This window comes from Nuphar pumila, chromosome 3, assembly GCF_984573655.1.
Source record: "Nuphar pumila chromosome 3, dmNupPumi1.hap1.1, whole genome shotgun sequence".
Classification (NCBI taxonomy): Eukaryota; Viridiplantae; Streptophyta; class Magnoliopsida; order Nymphaeales; family Nymphaeaceae; genus Nuphar; species Nuphar pumila.
In genome coordinates this window covers 36,106,504-36,126,640 of record NC_143251.1, presented here as the reverse complement: position 1 = coordinate 36,126,640, position 20,137 = coordinate 36,106,504, and the positions used below count along the sequence as shown (strand labels likewise).

At 39.3% G+C, this 20,137-nt stretch overlaps 1 protein-coding gene across 1 annotated transcript; it reads left to right on the top strand.

Annotated features, from left to right (window-relative positions):
• The first annotated feature begins 7,130 nt into the window (after window positions 1-7,130).
• On the top strand, window positions 7,131-14,677 carry LOC149842582 (uncharacterized). Its single transcript, XM_090000693.1, has 5 exons — window positions 7,131-7,481; window positions 8,785-8,904; window positions 9,112-9,495; window positions 9,599-12,663; window positions 12,786-14,677. The coding sequence occupies exons 1-5, from the start codon at window positions 7,131-7,133 to the stop codon at window positions 14,203-14,205; spliced, it is 5,340 nt and encodes a 1,779-aa protein (XP_089856819.1). The 3' UTR covers window positions 14,206-14,677.
• The last annotated feature ends 5,460 nt before the right edge of the window (window positions 14,678-20,137 follow it).

Here is a 20,137-nt window from a genome sequence, read left to right as displayed (position 1 = left end):
ATCCGACGACGGTTGGCTAGGGTCGGCCGACCGCCCCAACCACCGTCGAGCAGTTAGGACCTGGTGGTGGGAGGCCAGGTATGGCCCCCACCTCACCTCGATTATGTTGGGGTCTTGTGGGGCCAGACCCGGGTCATGTCAGCTCTGACCCAACCCACTGGGCCTACCCACCCTTCCCCTTGTAACCGGGTATGCGAGGCCCGGGACGGGTCAGGCCTAACCCGACCCGCTAGGCTCACCCACCCCCTCTCCCTCTTGTTTTAAGATATTCAGCCAAATTTGGATCGGGTCTGGTGCGACCCAATCTATCAGCTTTAGCCCTAGGCCCTTTAAGGCATGAGTTTTGGTTCCAAAAAGTTTTTTTTATCCAAGCCATTAGATTTGTCATTTTTAGGGCTTGTGAAAGTTGTTTTGGGTCATTTTAGTGGGTTGACTTTGGATATTTTTTACCTAATTTGGATATAACCATTTGGATTATGGATTTATGTATTTTTATACATATATATGCATACAAATACATATAAAATTCAAATTTTGGTATTCTTTTTTGGTATAAATGTATAATATTCTAAAATGAGTTGATTGAAACATGTTACCAAAATAACCTCCCTTGTATAGATTGACTTGTTTAGAATATTAAGATGATTGCATATTTGAAATTCATGCGAATAGTAATCAGCCCAAAGAAATATTGTTATTTGGCCGAGTTCAAATGTATATTCGGTAATGAATATGGGATGCTTATCAAGCTTTCCATATAAACAATGAGTCAGGCCAAAGAAATGTTTGTTGTTTGATAGGATTAATTGTCCATGTTTGATTATTATAATAAGAATATCACTTACAAGTTGACATTTTTGTCTAAAGGCTAAATGTCAATGTTGTGTTAGGTATCTTGTAATGGGGTTCAACATAGTTTGAATTTGTTAATTAAAGTTAATGCATGTGGATATGTATATTAATTGTGAGCTTGTTGTAGTGCGTTTGTTTTGTTCTTGATTCAATAAATGCTTACACTTCTAAAATATCTCCAAACATCAATTCAATTCCTGTTTTAAATGGCACAAACTTCAAAAACTGGAAAGAGAACGTTATGATTATTCTTTGGTATATAGATTTGGATCTTGCACTTCGAGAAGATCAACAACCTACTCTTATAGATAAAAGTTTGGCTGAAGATAAAAAGAACCATGAGAATTGGGATTGATCCAATCACATGAGTCTTATGATCATGAAACATGTAATTCTGAAAACTTTTAGGGGCGCTATATGTCTTAAGAGGTTAATGCCAAGAAGTTCTTTAAGTAAATTGAGAAACATTTTGCTAAAAACGAAAAGGCTCAGACAACACTCTCCTTACGAGTCTTTTTTTAATGAGGTATAAAAAAAAAGAAAATATAAGAAAGTATATTATAGAAATGTCTCATCTTGCTTCAAAATTAAAGGCACTAAAGTTAGAGTTGTCTGAGGACTTATTCATGCATCTGGTTTTGATATCTCTTCATGCATAATGCAATCAATTTAAGGTCAGTTATAACTGCCAAAAAGATAAATGAGCTCATTTTCTATTGTGTGTAAGAAGATGAAAGGTTGAAGCAAGAAAAGACTAAAAATACTCACTTGACAACTACCTCTAAAGATAAGTATAAGAAAAGAAAAAATGGTAAAAAAGCTACAGTAGACCCTCCATCACAGAAGAAACATTAAAATACAAAGTTCAGTTATTTCTTTTGCAAGAGCGAGGGTCATATGAAGAGGGATTATACCAAATATCATGCTTGGCATGAAAAAAAATGTACTCTCCTCACTTTGGTTTGTTCTGAGGTTAATTTAACTTTTGTACCCAAGTACACTTGGTAGATGAATTCCGGTGCTACTACTCACATAAGTGTGTCTATACAGGATTGCCTAAGTTGTCGAACATCATTTGATGCTAAAAGATTCATCTATGTGGGCGATGGCAAATCAGTTCAAGTTGAGGTAATAAAAACTTTTAAGTTATTGCTAAAGACTGATTGTTATTTAGATTTGAAAGAAACATATGTTGTACCGTCATTTAGACAGAATTTGGTTTCTATTTTTGTGTTGGATAAATTCAGTTATTCTTGTTCATTTGAAAATAGTCAATTTAAGTTATTTCTCAATTCAAATCTTATTAAAACTGGTTCTTTATCTCTAGTTGATAATTTATATTTGTTTGATATTGTTGCCTCGTATAATGAAACCTTGCATGCAAGTTCACATGATACAAAATGTAATTAGCCAATGAGAATTTCGTTACACTGTGGCACAAGCACTTAGGTCACATTTCTAAACAAAGAATAGAACAACTTGTGGTAAGTGAATTTTTTTATTCTCTTGATTTTACTGACTTTCAGGTTTGTGTTGAGTGCATAAAAAGAAAATAAACAAACATAAAAAAATTAGGTGCCAACAGAAGTACAGATGTCTTAGAACTCATTCATACGAATATTTGTGGGTCATTCCCTACAACTTTATGGAATGGTCATTAATATTTTATTACGTTCATAGATGACTATTTATGTTATGGCTACCTATATTTGATTCATGAAAAGTCTAAGTCACTAGATATGTTTAAATCATTTAAGGCTAAAGTTGAAACTCAACTTGACAAAAAGATTAAAGCCATCAGATTTAACTATGGTGGTGAATACTATGGTAAATATGATGGATTAGGTGAACAACGTCCAACGTCATTTGCTAAATTCTTAGAAAAATGTGGTATCGTTCCACAATACACCATACCATGTCAAGCAGTTCTAGTATGAATGGTGTTGTTGAGAGACGAAATAGGACTAAAAAAGACATGGTAAGGAGTATGATTTGTCATTCTCCCTCTAAGGAAAGGTTATAAAGACTACAACTTATATATTAAACAAAATACCAACTAAAACAATAATCAAAACCTCATATAAATTGTGGATAGGCAAGAAGCTTAATATGAAGTATTTTCATATTTGAAAATGTCTAGATGAGGCAAGGCTATATAGGCTACATGAAAGGAAATTAGACTTAAGAACGGTTAGCTACTATTTTGTTGGATATTTTGAAACATCTAGGGGTTATAAATTTTATGACCCTGTGAATAAGTCTTTTTTTATACGAAAAATGCTTGGTTTTTTTATGATGTTGAATTTGGGGGAGGTGATAAGTTAAGAGACATTGCTTTTGAAGAATTTATTTCTCTTCCTATAGTTGTTGTTAACAATGTTAAAATTTTAATTTTTGACATTATTCAAATAAATCAAGAACAAGGCAATGTTCAAGATCTCCCTAAACAAAATCAAGAGTTTACTCCTGAAAAACAAACTCAACAACCTCAAGAAATACCTCAAGAAATTTAAAAACAAGTGTCATTGAGAAAATCTACTAGAGAGAGGAGAAAGACAATTCCAGATGATTATATTATTTTTTTTTCAAGAACATGAGGGTAACACTGGCTTAAAGGAAGATGATTCAATCAACTTTCATCAAGTTATATAGAGTTTTAACTCTGAAAAGTGGATCAATGTCATACATGAAGAGTTTAAATCCATGAAAGACAATAATGTATGTGATCTTATCACATTACTTGAAGGTGTAAAACCCATTGGTTGTAAATGGATATTTAAAACCAAAAGGAATTCGAAGGGTGATGTGAAAATATATAAGGTTTGTCTTGTTGTGAAAGGGTTTACTGAAAAGGAAGGCATTGACTATACAGAGACTTTCTCTCTAATTTCTACAAAAGACTCTTTCAGAATAATGATGGCACTTGTGACTCATTTTGATTTGAAACTATATCAGATGGATGTAAAGACTGCATTCTTTAATGGTGACATTGATGAAACAATATATATGGTGCAACCAAAATATTTTGTCTCAAGCAATGCAAAGAAAATGGTTTGTAAATTAAAGAAATCTATCTATGGACTCAAGCAGACTTCTCATCAATGATATCATAAATTGCCTCAAGTTGTCCTCTCATTTGGTTTTGAGATTAATGTAGTTGATGAATGCATATACCATAAATTCAATATAGGTAAATATATTTTATTGGTTTTATATGTCGATGACATACTACTTGCCAGTAATGATATATGTTTATTGCACGAAACCAAGAGATTTCTGACAAAAAAATTTGAAATAAAAGATCTTGGTGACAACTTTTTGTATTAGGGATTCAAATACATTAAGATCGTTCTCGAGGTATTCTTGAATTATCATAAAAGAGCTATATCGAAAGGATTCTTGACAGATTTGACATAAAGGATTGTAAATAAGGTGACATCCATGTTGCTAAGGGAGACAAGTTTAGTCTCGCTCAGTGCGCCAAACATCAGTTTAAAGTAAAGAATATGAAAAAGATTTCCTATGCATCAGCTATAGGGAGTCTTATGTATGGTTAAGTGTATACACGTCCAGATATTGCATACATTGGTGGGATGTTAAGTAGATATTTGAGTAACTCAGGAATGAATCATTGGAAAGCAGTCAAGCGGGTTATGCGGTACTTACAAAGAACAAAAGATTACATGCTCAGATACAAAAAATTGAATTAGTTAGAGATCATTAGGTATTCTGATTCTGACTTTATCGGGTGCCAAAATAGTCGTAGATCCACATCGATTTATGTTTATCTGTTAGCCGAAGGTGCTATCTCTTGAAGGAGTGCTAAGCAGACACTCATTACTTTTTCCACTATTATGATAGAGTTCATAGCCTGTTATGAGACATCCAATCATAGAATATAGTTGCACAATTTTGTCACTGGGCTCTAGATTTTGGATAACATTAAAAGACCATTGAAGTTTTTTTTGACAATAAGTCGACAGTACTATATTCCAATAACAACAGGAGCTCGTCAAAGTCAAAACATATACACATCAAGTTTCTTATTAAAAAAAAGTGCAAAATGGTCAAGTATCTATTGAACATATTGGCACAAACTCTATGTTTGCGGATCCACTTACCAAAGGTTTACCACCCAAGGTCTTTCACGAGCATACTACTTGAATGGTGTTGTATCATTTAATGATATGTTGGTTTAATGGGAGTTTGTATTTTGATGTTCTGGAATAAAGATAAAGTTTTTTGTACTGCAGTATAAGGTTCAAGTTCTAGTTTCACTTTGTACTCGTTTATTGTGATCTCGTTAAAGAATAAGGTAGGACCAGTTGGAAATAAGCATGTTCAGATCACATTACATGTAATTTCTATGCTTCACATCCATGTTTGATCTATCTCATTGGTTATGTCAATATATGTGATCATTGATGGGTCTATTTACGATGAATGTAATGAAAATCACTTTGGTTCTATGTTGACATGATCAATTGACCATATTGTTAGAGATGTCATTTGGTAATATAGTGTTATTGAGCTCATAAAGTTATTGTATAATGCATGATTGTATAATGACATATGTGGCCCAAGTGAGAGATTGTTAGATATTTTGTGTGGGCCTACATACATAATTAATCACTCATTATAAACTAAGGTATGAGCCCATTTAAAATGATCTTATGTGGTTGGGCCATATGACATCTTATAGAGTATGATTATAATAATGTGTAGATATTTAATGTGCCCTTATATGTTAATTTTTTATTTTATGATGAGTTGAATTAGAAAAAAAAATAATGTGACAATTATAAATGAGTTATGGTCTCCAAAACCATATATAGTGGCAGTTTTTTTTTTCTTTTCCATCAAGAAAGAGACCGTTCATCTCTCATTTGAATTAGAGAAAGTAAAAACTACTAATAAAGGTTTTGAAAGATCAAAACTCCATCAAGATCTACCAGCACAACAATGGATTCAGGTACGCTTCTGCACTATGCTTTATTTTAGTTTTTCATTTTTCAATGGTTCAACATGAACAAATTTGGGATAAATAAGGATTATTTCCCTATGTTTTCCGACCAAAACACCTAAAACTATAATTTTTGGAAGATCTTAACTGTGACCTAATAAAAAATAAAACAACATAATTCCTATTCTCCTCTAATAATCATAGTTTGAGGTGTTATATATATATATATATATATATATATATATATATATATGCTCAATCTCGACTATTAGATGTGTTTATCATTGCTTATTTATAAAGAAACAAACTTTATTTCAAATAAATTTGATGTAAAACTATGAATATTTTATCATCAAATTTTACTATAATACAATTATTAATTTTTTTTACCTCTTTAAAATACACATCTAAGCATAAAGATAATCAAATTCATGTTTTCTATTGAATAAATAATGATAAAAACATATAATGGATCAAATCGATTATAAAACACCTAAAACTATTATTTTTAATTAATCTTATAAGATCATCCTTATTCAATGTGTGTATATATATATATATATATATATATATATATATATATATATATATATATATATATATATATATATATATAGAGAGAGAGAGAGAGAGAGAGAGAGAGAGAGAGAGAGAGGTTCAAATCTAACATAAAACACCTAAAACTATGATTTTTGAAAGGTCTTAAAGTTGACCTAATGAAAAGGGGGCAACATAATTCTTGTTTTCTTCTAGCAATTATAGTTTGAGGTGTTTTATACATGCTCAATCTGAATTGTTAGATGTGTCTATCATTGCTTATTTATTAAGAAACAAACTTTGTTTCAAATTACTTTGAAGTAAAAATATGAATATTTTATCAACAAATTTTACTATAATACAATAGTTGCTTTTTTTACCTTTTTAAAATTTACATTCAAATTCATCTCTTCTATTGAATAAATAATGATAAAAACATCTCATGGTTCAAATCAATCATAAAACACTTAAAACTATGATTTTTAGATAATCTTGACAGGATAATCCTCATTCAATATATATATATATATATATATATATATATATATATATATATATATATATATATATATAGAGAGAGAGAGAGAGAGAGAGAGAGAGAGAGAGAGAGAGAGAGCGACTGTCAATGGGTCAGGTTTAGGATTTATTTTCTTGAACGACATGGTTCGGGTATAGTACTCAAACCGTTTGGTTATTATTCAGGGAGGTTCAAGTAAACTTTGATCCGAAAGAATCCCGACCCATTGACTGTAGTGTGAGCGAGACAGAGAGAAAGGAAATGAAACCAAGGGGCAATTTGGGTGTTTGGTTTAGGGAAGGGAAGCAATGTGCGTTGATAAATTGGCCGAAACGGCCTCTTTTGCTTACTTTCCTTTCCCACAGAACGAAGGCTTTGGCGGTGGCTGTCGAAGCCAGGAATCGTTGGACAGGGAAGACATCTCCCTCACCATCAGCAGCAACGACGACAACAACAGCGGCGGCAACGCTTTCTTCTACAACCACATACCCCTCTTCATCATCGTCTTCTTCTTTGTCGTCGGCATCGGCATCGCCGTTTAGGGTTTTGGCGGGGCAGCGGCTGCGGAGAAGGAGATCGTTGCCGTCGCAGCGGCGGCAGCTTCCGACCAAGGTACTGCGTCTCAAATCCTGAGTTGTTGTGTGTTTTGTTAGGGTTCCTCTCGCATTGTCGGTGGTGGGGTTTCACCGAAATTCCGGTCGGTTTTCGGGTTCCAGCGAAGAGGGTCTTTATCTGGTTGATGGCGCTCCACAAGGGTTTGCTTCTGCGTTCATCGTGGGAATCTGTGAAGGCTAGGGTTTTGCTCCTTTTCGGTTATGTGATTGATCTAAGGAAGGAAATTTGGGGAACCAAGCGAGGAAGGGCTTCTGGATCGAATCCGCCGTTTAGTAGATTTCCGTCGCTCCTTGTTCTGGCTCCTCAGTAGGCAGTTTCAAAGTGATGATCGGCTGTGGTTTAGCTTGCTCTGTTAGAGTTCTCTGTTTCACTTCGTTAATCTTCCTTCCGTCTTTGTGTTCGTTGCCGCTCCATCCTGCAGCAGTGGTGGTGAAGAAAAGGGGGGTTGTTAGCTAGGATTTCTTCTCTTCTCCAATTGTTGGGTTTATCGGAGCGGTATGAACATGGTTTTAGGGGAGATGGTGACCATCTTTACCATCAAAGCTTCGTTTCTGTGAGATGCCTTATCCTCATATCTTGTGGTTGTGAGAATTCTTCATCAAGATGGAGATCGGGATTTCGTGGTTCCCAGTGAATTTGCCTATGATCTTATGGGTGTGATTTGGGCTTACTCTCCCTTTTTTGCTTTTCAGCATCTCCTGCATCTAGCTATCTGTGGGAACTTGTGTGATTTGTATGCTGTGGCAATCTACGGTGGCTTGGGATCATGACTTCTGATCGCCATAGATCTGCTTATAGAACAAAAGATGGGATATTGGTTGGGCTTGCACTCACAGCGTCCTCATATTTGTGGAGGTGGTGCTAGCTTATGGATTTGCCTCTCTCGGGCATCTGGTGTGTTGTTGTGAAACAAATAGGATCTGAATGCTGATGGGTTCTCGGCAAATTTTGTGCTAGATGAGTTGTAGTGGTTCAGCCAACAATGAGTTTGATAATCATAGTCTAGTTTGAATATATTCTTGAGGTCTCTTTGAACGCCCATATGTTTTGGTTGGATTTGCGCAAGTATTTGATCGAACTTCTTGAAACCCCTATTTCCGTGAAAACCATATTTGATCTGAATCTGTTGATAAAACCCTACTTCTGGTTAATGATCTGCCGCAAGGTAATATCTTTAGGAACAGGTACCAGCGGAGAAGATATACCAGCCTTAGAGCTTCAGCACAATGCATTGAATTGCGAAATTGTCATTTGTTAGTCTCGATCTGTTACTTGATCTATGCTATTGTTTATTTTGCAGAGGCGTGGCACAGCTGATCATGATGATACTTGTCAAGATCTTGAGACTATCATGGTGATTGGAATGAATCCTGTTTGTTGTGTATGCAAGAGTAGTCACAATGAAGAATCTGGGTCAATGGTAGGTCATATCTGTCTTTGCATCGAACTCTGTGCGTGTTACTCTAGCGTACGGGGTATTGGTTTTTATACACAACTCTGTGATCGGTTATGATCATCTTTATGATTCCTATGGTGGGTTTAGATGCAGATGCAGCCATCTTGATGTGTGGCATGCTACATGGAGTCTGTGATTGCTGTTTAACGTAAACGCCTGCAAAACTTGCAGATTTATTATTGTACCTGCAGTGGAGGACCGGCTTCTGCTCATGCTGTATGTGTCTCTGCTTTGGTGTCTGCTGGAAATCTAACAGAGAGTAGCTTGTGTGAGATCTGTGGTAGGAAAATACTCGTTGATGGAAGAGGAGATCTATCAGTGAAAATGCCGAGTAAAGTGGAAACAGAGATTCCGAGAGTTATTGACCCAGGCCTTAACTGGAAAACAGATTCAAAAGCGCCAAAAGGTAATAAAAGGGCCATCAGACGAGCTAGAACTGCATTGACTGGTGGTCTTAAGAAGACGACAATTACAGAAAGTTCATCTCAAAACGAAGATGCTAAAGATAATGCCTCCAGGGCAATGGAGAACATGCAGGTCTCTGAATCTGAGAAGGTCGGTATTATATCTTGGAGCTTCCATTTGCATTTTTCTCATTCCTTTGCTCATCGGTCCTCTCTCTCCAATGAATTAAATAATGTCTTTTTTCTTTCTGCAGCTTGGAGTTTCTGTTCTTGGTAGGCGATTTAGTGATACAGTTGTTAGTGTTCCCATTAAGAAGAGACGTATCCCATTGGTCCGATCTCCATCACCTCCACCTCGAACGCCTTACCCAAGCCTAACAGAGCCTGATTACAATTTAAAGGAACTGTCTCCTTCAGAGCCTGAAGAGTCCTTACTAGATTTTGATAAAGATTGTCATGGTCATATGGATGATAGTGTTTTGAAGGAACGGCTACAAATGGAAAATACAAAAAGGAGGGTGGAGAATGTGCATCCCTTGGAGCCAGGGATAGAACAAACTGTTCCTGTATCTCATATCTCTCTCTCAGATCAACCTGATGACATGGTAGATTTCTCTGGTATTTCAATGTTGGCAGCTGCTGCTTGCAACAGTGGACCAGGAAGCAGTGTCACTCCTTGCAAAACCATGGTTGGTCATCCATCTTTCGATGATGAATCAATAATGTCAGCCGGGGTGAATAATGACTCACTCTTGGAGCAGAATAAAATTTGTGAACATAGGATATTGAACGGTCTCACCTCCCAAGTTTTAAATGGTCAGGAAGATGCAGATAGTGGGAAGGAAATTTTAGTCTGCAGAACAAGCAACTCTGCTGGTGCCTGCAGTGTCAGCCAAAAAGGTATTGACATTTATGGATCCCATGCAATAGATTCCATGGACATGTCAGGTTCTCTTTCTCCAGAGGACTTGAAAAGCCTTCCAAGCAGCTCGTTGGACAAAGAAAGAGGGTTGTTGGGGAAGCCTGATTCTTCTTTTTTGTGGAAGGACAGGACAAGCTGGGATTTGAATACTGTCATGGATGCATGGAAGAGCCCTTCGGATGACACTGCTATTGATCAAGATGATACAAACAAGGAAACTATGGACAACCTGGAGGGTCACCAAATGAACATGGTTGACGGAGAGGAAAAACTTCGCACTCAAATGCTTTCAGAGGGTTTACTTGGGGAAGCAGTTACTGAAAATGAGGATGAAAATGGTCATAGTTCAAGGGAAACAACTTGCAAAGTTTCTCTGCAATTGGATTCTAATGTTTCCATGCACATGCAATTATATTTAGCATCTGGTTTTGAATTAAGTTCCAGTAAAGAGCTAGGTGATCATCCAACATCAAGGGTGAACAACTCAATTGCGGGAACCTCTGAATATATTTCCTTGGGAAAACCTGAATCGCAGAGGCTAGATCTTGGCTCTAAATTATCTGAAGGTCCTGCTTATCCTTGCCAGAGTTGTCAAGTAGGGTGTAAATCAGAGGAGGATAGGGTTGAATGTCTTCCTGCTATTCCAGATGCTTCATTTGTCAAAGTGGAAGGGCATTTAGTGGATACAATGCCTAATGGAAACGAGGACTCATTGGAGAGGGAAGAATCTCTCTTTGACAGAGGTATTGCGAGCACTGATACTGGACTAGATACTTCTAGTACAGTGCCAGCAGCTGATGGAAACAAGGCTTTATCAGAGAGGGAAGAATGTCCCTCTAATGAAGGTATTGCTGTTACAAATACTGGTATAATTATGTCTACTTCTTCTGAACAAGGTTGTGGACCTGCAGCGAGTAACGATGTGCATCTTAGTTGTGTTGAAATAAATGTCATTGGAAAATTATCAAATCCTTCTGAAAATGATCATCGTGTGGGATGTGCAGCCATATCTGAGGAAAAGTCAGATGTGGTTGGTGATTCGCTGGTGGACCATGAAATGAACAGTTCTAGCAATCAAAATTATCCAAATACACACTTAAGCAGTCCTAAAGTTGGGGAATATTGTGGAAATAACGATACTGAAAATGGTTCCCTTGGGCTGAATGATGTTGTAACAATTGGTTGTGATGCTGGTGTGGTTCATTCTTCTATTGAGGATGAGATTGATAATGACAATGCAACTGTTAAAGATATCAAAAATGAATGTTTCAATGAGGTCTCTGGACATCTGGAAGTTCCATTAGAAACAATTGATGTGGGTAAGCAAGAGATGGAATTCCCTGCCATTGCTGGTGGTGATATTGCTGCTTCTGAATTGCAAGATAGCAATGAAGGCAAGAAACTTGTATGTGTGGGCATGGAGCCAACTCCAACTTGTGCAGAGCCTGTTTCAGTTGAATTGAGCTCCCACAGTGAGGCTTCTAAAAATTATATTTACGATTATGTTAACAGCTTAGTTGAAGATGTACGTGGAGATGATTATGAAAGTGACTATGAGTCAGATAGTTCTCAAGGGGTTCATAAACTTGCTGCTATTGGTACAGAAATGCCGACCGAACCACATGCAGATGATGATTCTCAGTATGAGGATGGCGAATTCAGGTTTGTCGTACATGGTTGGGAAGAAGATGCTGTTGAAGACGTGGAAGCTGAACATGTTGATTACGGATATTCAGACAATAGAGATGTTGATGACCTTGGTACTGCTACAGATGATCATAATGCAGAATCAATACAAGTTGAGAGTACAGAATGTAAAGGGAAATTGCGTTTGGATTCATCACTTCCTTCAGTCATTTCGGAGGACACAACGTGCACTGCGAAGAATGCAAGAGAGGCCAGTGTCGGGAGCCATCAGAAAGAGCCATTACAAATGGAAGTTTCAGATACTGGGTCTGGCAGAAATAGATCAATGAAGGTCGTGAGGAAAGTCTCAAAGGGTCAAATTGAAAGAAAACAAACCAGTGGAAAGGTTGGCGGCAAGGCTAAGGCCATTGAAAGATCCAGTGGAAGTAGGGATGAAATGTCAACTGGCAAGGAAGCTTGTCTTAAAGGAGAAGATGGCATGGAATTGGGCAATTCGGGTAGTCCAATTGTGAAATCATCTGGAAGGAATACATTGTCAAATGTTTGTAACAGTTCTCAAGAAGCTAAGACTATTGAAGATGGAAGCACCAAGAGAAGTCATAAAGATGTTGGCCCCAATGGGCCCAGTGCTGGAGAGGCCCTGAAAAGGGGTGGGGCAACATCAGGGAGGGAGCTATCTTCCCTGATTGAAGGTCCAGTCTCCTCTGATTCTGCTGTTGGAAAAGAAAGGACATATGCGCATGGAAGCAGGCAATCCTCTTTACCATGCCTAGACATGTTCATTTTCTGTTTTTCATTTTCTTTTCATAATGAGAAAAATTAATTCTTAATCTTGTGAAAATGGGGTTCTCACTTTCCTTTTATGGATTCAGATTTGATGCTCATGATGAAAGGGGGGTTGGTCGAGGTAAATCAATTTGGAGGGGATCTTCCATGCATATGCATGCCAGAGGAAGCAGAGGTGATTGGTTGGACTCTCCAGGTGATTACTGGGGTCCAAATCGACGTCGTTCACCAACTTATTATGGTCCATCTGGTTTTGGACATACTAGGCCAAACAATGCTGCTGCAGTTGCTGCAGCAAAGTTACACAGCAGTGGCTTCGTTATTGCACCTGATGGTACCATTGTAAAGGCAGGTGGAATGGGGACTAGTGGCATGATCAATAGACAAGGCACGTCACTGAGAAGCTTGCGTGGTGAACTTGTGAGAAGAGGATCACCAACAGACAGAGAGGAGGATTTGAGTTTTGATATTCAGTTAGGACTTGAATCTGTCAGAGACATCAGCCCTGATCGGGTTATTACGGTGGGCAGGGGCCGGTCACGTGGATATGGTCCTAGGATGATTGGTCTGAGTCCTAGGGAAAGGTATCGAGGCTCATTAGATGCTGAAGGGATTAGTTCACATTCTATGAGCAGAAGAGAAGGGAGCTTTTCACCTGGTCATAGAAGAGCTTCTCCTCTCTGTGTATCTCGATCTCATACCAAGTCTCCCACAAGAACAAGAACTCGTTCGCCTCGGCTGTGGACTTCACCTAGAGGAAGAAATGAAGTTGGAATTGATGAGGGCCAAGGATTACTCAGACATAGTAGATCCCCAAATTTCAGGACAGAGTCTAGAATGGAGAGGAGGATTAAATCACCTCGGCGCAGGCCTATTTTTGTAGAACACTTGGATGATTTTGTACTATCATCTCGTGATCACTCTTCTCCATCTCGTGCATCCAGATGGATTGATGAAAGGAGGGATGTGGTTCAGTTCAGAGAACATGAGTTTCGGAGATCTGCATTGGAAAGGAGCCCACCTGGAAGAGTGTTCGCTCGAAGTGGCCATAGGTATGACATGCTGGGCTCTCCACGAAGGGTTAAGGCAGACGAGTATTTTAGGTCTCTTAATTCTGGCAGGTCCCCTGAGTTAGATGTTGATTGTCGAGGACGAAGGTATGATATATCCGAGGAGGAGATGAGGAAACATGGCGAACGATATGGATTAGATCATCCTGTAAGGCCATTTGATATTGATGGTGGTGACAGGCGCTTCCGCTGTGATGTAGAAGATGGGTTTAGGGGGCACAGTTCTCGTGGAAATGCAGCAGAGTTCCACAGAAGAGGAAGTCCAAGGGAGTATCAGCGGAGTATAGAAAGTAGGCTTGGGGATCCATCCAGGAGAGTTTCAACCAGAGGGGCAGGTCATTTTACGTATGGTAGAGAAGGGAGGAGTAACCCAAACTTCAAGCCTTTTGGAGTCAGAGATGGTGATGATATGGATTCCAGAAGGAGAAGGCCTTGATGATTATCAAAACCGAATGGTAGTTCCCAAAGTTTCCTTTGTCGGTGCTTCCTTGGGCTGTGAAATTAACATTGGGAGTCTTTTCTAGCAGCTAGAGTCATGTTAGGTATGGACCTGCTTTCATCTTGCCAGCACTTGTGAAAACCTTATCATGCCTTTGCAGATTTTGTTGACTCGTGTCTTTTCCCTTTCATGGGTTCAGTGCTGAGTGTAATTAAATTCTGTACAAGGCTGCGGTGTTGCAATCATTCTGTGCTTATGGTTTACATCAATGCAAAAGATATCGATGCTTCAGCTGATTATTCATGTGAAATACTTCTCTATTGAATAGAAAAAATTAACCTTGTAAATTGAAATAATATGTTTAAGATGCAAATGGAGCATGTGTCTGTGATGGGTTCCCATATTCATGAGTATGATTTGTTATTCCTTATGGAGTTCTGCCATTGAAATGAATTATTATATTTCTTCAGCATTCTGCAAATAATTACATGAAGTCCAACATTGAACTGAGTTTCAAATCTTCCAAATAATCTGAGAAGCATTTCTGCAAAAGTGATGTAATTAATGTGGATGATGGGAGTTTGGTGGGTATTTACTTTTTTCCTTTATTGAACCTCAAGGATCCATGCGAGGACTCCTATATTCCTTGAAAAATATGCTGGATAATTGGCTATACATGGAAATCATTTTACTGGTAGAAACATGCGTGTTCGTGAGACTGCGCCTATGCACCTTCTTTGTGATCTTACGTTAGTTCTTGTGTGTGTGTGTGCAATAGTTTTCTTAAGCTTGTCAGCCTGACCTGGTTAGGATCACCAGGTGTCGCATGGTGCTTTCATCAAGTCTGTGACAACTGGTATCAGATCCAGGTTCAATGGTTGAGGAAGAGGAAGAAAGAAGTATAGTTATCAAAACTCTTGGTGATTGTTTCGAATTGACATGTACTCCAAAAATGAGTGAACTCTTTGGAAAGGCCCCATAAAGGCAACAAGGGGGACAAAGACAATGCCATCAAGGAGACTGTGGAGAGGTCCCACCTATAAGGAATGGTGAGTCCGTTAGAGGGACGGATGACGAGAGCTGAGAAGTTGGTAAAATTTTTAGTGGATGTTCGAGCGAGCGATCATTTTGCTAAGTTGGATGGTGAAATAAAGATGAAGGACAAGGTATTGAGCTACGAGAGTCAAAAATTGAATGTTGCTGAGCGACGATATAAAGTACATGAAAGAGAGATGTAAAGGCTAGTAAAATCAACAAATCTCTAATAAAATTCCATTGACACTAAAAAATGCAACCAAGAAAGGTGCGCGTGCCATTCCAGCAAGAGTGCACTTGAACAGAATGTTGCAGCTTGTAGAAAGGCTGAATTCTTTTGAATCTAACAGAGATGAAGCCTTTAGTATTTACCATGAAAATTCAATCGTGAAGATGCCCCAGTACCGTAAAGATCAAGGCAGTCAAGCGCAAAATCCAAAGATGAGCATACCAAATAGAGCAGTGTTTTTCTGTTGATATTGTGATGGACCGCTCGTATTTCAGAAATTTACTAATGACCATGATGGCCTGATGGTTCACAACCATTGATCTACGTTAATTCAGTATATTGTGGTTGAGAAGCAGTTAGAAGGGGCAGATTCCAAGTATATCAGTTGGCATAAATGCCACAACGAGCATGGAAAACCATATGGCATCCATCAAAATCGGTGAAAACAACAAGAATTAAAAAACAAGGGAATATAAACCTTGTCTTATTTTCCAAATTCACTTGGAAAACAAAATCACAGAATGATGCAAATGGGTTAAGGTGCCTAGCAGTGGTCGGCTAGTTGAGAGAGAGAGAGCAGGCCGCCAGGCTGCAGCTACTAGCTTTGGCTTATGGCCAAGAGAGAGAGAGAGAGAGAGAGAGAGAGAGAGAGCCGAAAGAGGATCAACATTATCACACATGAAGATCAACAAAATGTTGAACCCAACAAAATAGAAAACAAAACTAAAATATAGAAAAACAAAAGCAAAAGGAAAAGAAACTACAGCCAGCTAGCAACAAACAACAAAGCCAAGCTCAACCAGGATCCTCTGGAAAAGAAGGAACCACCGATGAGTGAACGTTGTTCAGACGGAAGGAGAGGTCTCTAAGATGCATACGTAGAATCGCGTATACATCAACCAAGATTTTATGGACAAGATTGTTAAGGATGACCGGAATTTGACGGAAAGTAGCATCATTGCGTGCCATCCAAACAAACCACCAAGTAGTAAGCAACCATGTCTTCCAGATCAGTCTCCACCGCTTGCAACGTCTAATTTCAATAGGGCCTAGGAGCAGATCAAGCGCAAAAGACTCCTCTTTAACAATTACGTTCGGAGATCTCCACGTGCTATTAAATAGGGCCACGAAGATTGGGCAGGACCAGAATAAATGAAAAGTAGTTTCTTCAGCAGCTTGACACAACACACACCAACTTGGGAACTGAAAGCCCAACTTCTTTAAATAACTGTGAGTCTGAACCCTATCATGTAAAATTAACCAAGCCAAGACCTGAGATCTTGGGGTAGGGCCCTTACCCCATAACGCACACTCAGGGAACCAATCTGCCCCTGGGGCGAGCAACGATCTATACACTTTATGGGTGTGGAACGCACCATTTGGTGCAATAGCCTAATGCAACCACTGATCATAATTACTTGTATCCCCAATTTGATCTCTGAAGGACGATAAGGCTCTCAGCCACATGCTTCGCAAGTGCGAGATCGCCAGCCCCCGGGTTCCATGACGAGAGTTAGATAAATCAGGAGCACCATATTTAGCATGAAGCAAACGAGCACAAGGAGAACCTGGTTGATGGGCCATCCAACATTGCTTGGCCACAAGAGAAATACTCCTCTGTCTTGGAGCAAAAACACCTAAGCCAGCCATACGCTTAGGTAACACCAATGTTCGCCAACCAACCAAATGGCGCTTACTCTTAAGCTGACACCGAGACCAAAGAAAATCCGTCATTAAACGACAAATCTGCTTCTCCACGCCCACCGGCATCACGAACATTGACATGAAGAATTCAGGGATAGAAGAAAGAACATGTCTGATTAAAGTCAGACGACCAGCAATGGAGAGATAAGACGCCTGCCACGAAAAAAGCTTGTTTTTCACTTTTTGAATAGTTGGAGCCCAAGCAGCGGAAGATAGGCGCTTCACTTGTAACGGCAGGCCCAAATACGTCATCGGCAACTCAGAGATTGCACAATTGAAAATCCGTTGACCCGCTGCAAGCATAGGATACTGAACATTGAACATAGTAATAGAGCATTTGCTATCATTTAGGGAAAGCCCAGAAAGAGAAAGAAAAAACTGGAGAATAAGCTTGAATCTAAGCATTTGTTGCACGTTTGCTCGCCCAAAAATAATCATATCATCAGCATAAATAAGAATATGGTCTGAAAAATCTGGAAGATCTAGAGGATCTATCAGGCGCTTCTCCGCAGCACGCTTGAGCAACACCACGAGACCCTCAGCAATGACATTGAACAACAAAGGCGATAGAGGGCAGCCTTGCCTTAGTCCACGCCCCAATTTGATCTGACCACCTCTAGTGCCGTTAATCTTAATCATGGCCTGAGCATTAGAGACCAATTCCCTCACCCACCCAGAAAAACGACGACCAATGCCAAAATTGGATAACATTTGAAATAAGAAGGGCCAATGCACAAAATCAAAGGCTTTATGAAAATCTAATTTAAGAGAAAAATAGGCCTGACCACTAAGATGTAAGGAGTGAATGACTTCAGAGGCCAAGATGAATGAATGTTGAATCCTCTTATTGTGGATAAAGGCAAACTGAGAGTTAGAAAAAATTTGGTGAGCCACGACCTTCAACCTATTAGCCAACACCTTGGCAATCATCCGATAAAGGGCACTCATAACAGAAATCGGACGAAACCTAGAGATATCAGTAGCAGCAGCATCTTTCGGAATTAAAGAAATAATTGCCAAGTGGGTTTGAATAGGCAATCTGGAGTTGCGATAGAACTCATCAAACATGTTAATAACATCAGGCTTCACACAAGGCCAAAAAATTCTGAAGAAATCCACATGAAACCCATCATAACCTGGAGCTTTCCACCCTGACAAACCTTTGATTGCCCTAAAAATCTCATCTTCAGAGAACTTCATTTGCATAATTCTAGCTTGATCTTGCCGAATCGAACCAACAGAAACAGGACCAATGACACCATTCGCAGTAAGTGAAACAGAATATAAATCTTTGAAATACTGAGTGACAACTGAAATAACATGCTGATTAAGGAACGAAACATTCCCAATAGTGATTGATGGGATGACATTCCTCCTATGAAGATGAAAAGCATATGAGTGAAAAAATTTAGTATTACCGTCTCCGGCCGCAAGCCATTTCACCCTTGCCCGTTGCTTCCATCTAATTTCCTCTTTGACCCTCCAGTTCTTCAAAAGCGTTGATAACTCAATAGATCTGGCCTGCAAACTTTGCAAGTGTGAATCAGATAGAGACTCCGGGGAAGACATAGTTTGATACAATGCTGAAATCTCTTGCTCCCAAGCAGTCATTTGCTGAAATTTAACCACGTCTCGATTATGGAGCCAAGCTTTGATATCCTTAGCGAGACGAGACAACTTCTCATGACACCGAATAGCTGCCCACTGCTCATTGGAGGGCTTGTTCCAAGAGTCTGAAATAATAGTATGAAAATCTGGCTCCTGGAGCCACCATTGTTCAAACACAAAACTTCTGGCGGAATTAAAACCACCCCCCCAAGTAGTGATTAACTGACCATGGTCTGAGATAGAAGGAGCCAACAAGACACATTTGACATCTGGAATGAGATCCAGCAAATTTGGAGTGACAAAAACCCTGTCAAGAACTCTGCAGCATGGGCGAATTCGCCTATTCGACCAAGAGTAACGCTCCCCACTAAAAGGGATTGGGTACAGGTGATGCCGATGAACAAAATCTTGAAAACCTCGCATAGATGGATTTGGAAGAACGGGGTTATTAGAATCCTGAATAGACAAAAGGCAATTAAAGTCTCCCATAAGAAAATGGTACTCCCCGTTTGAGACGACGATCCTATTTAAGTCGTTCCAGAAAGCAGGCCTCATGACAGCGTGATTAAGGCCATATACAACAGTGACCACAACCCTCCTGCCACTGTCTTGCAAAGTGAAGGCAACAGACAAAGAAAACAGACCCATGTCCAGTTGAGAAATATTTAAAGATTGCTTCCCCAAAATAAGGATGCCACCGGCATGGTTGACCGCAGGCTTAAAAAAATAGTCAGCACCCCTCCATATACTAGAGGCAACAGAGTGAGAAACTTCATCCATCTTAGTTTCACAAATAGCAATCAGGTCAGGCTTCTCCTGACTAACCCAATTCGCCAGAAACCTACGCTTAGTGGGGCAATTCAAGCCCCTGATATTCCAGCAAAGAGACTTCATGACACACAATCTGGAAAAATCCGGGGTGTGTGTGACCTCGCTGACCTTCGTGGAGACCTGCCATCGAAAGTCGTAACATTGAGTGGGTTGCTCCTCTTGCTTCTACTACCACTGCTAACTTGTCGGTGCCGAACAACCCCCATACGCTGAGTAGCCCTCGAAGGACCGGGAGAATCACCCCTTAGATCAGAGACAACATCAAGTGAATGACCTAATGAGCCACCTAGGATAGTAGAGACTACCGAAATGGTAGATACCATATCGACAGTTATATGATGCAGCTGAGCTGAGGAGAGAGAGATATCAAGTATCCGGGCTGCCTCTTCAACCTCAACACCCAAGGGCGACAGAGGGGGGGACTGTCGAGGAACAGGTGGAGAGGAAGGGAGAGCCACACTTGGGAGAGCCTCACACCTCCAAGAACTACACACAGAATCAGTGACGGTAGATGCAGTAATA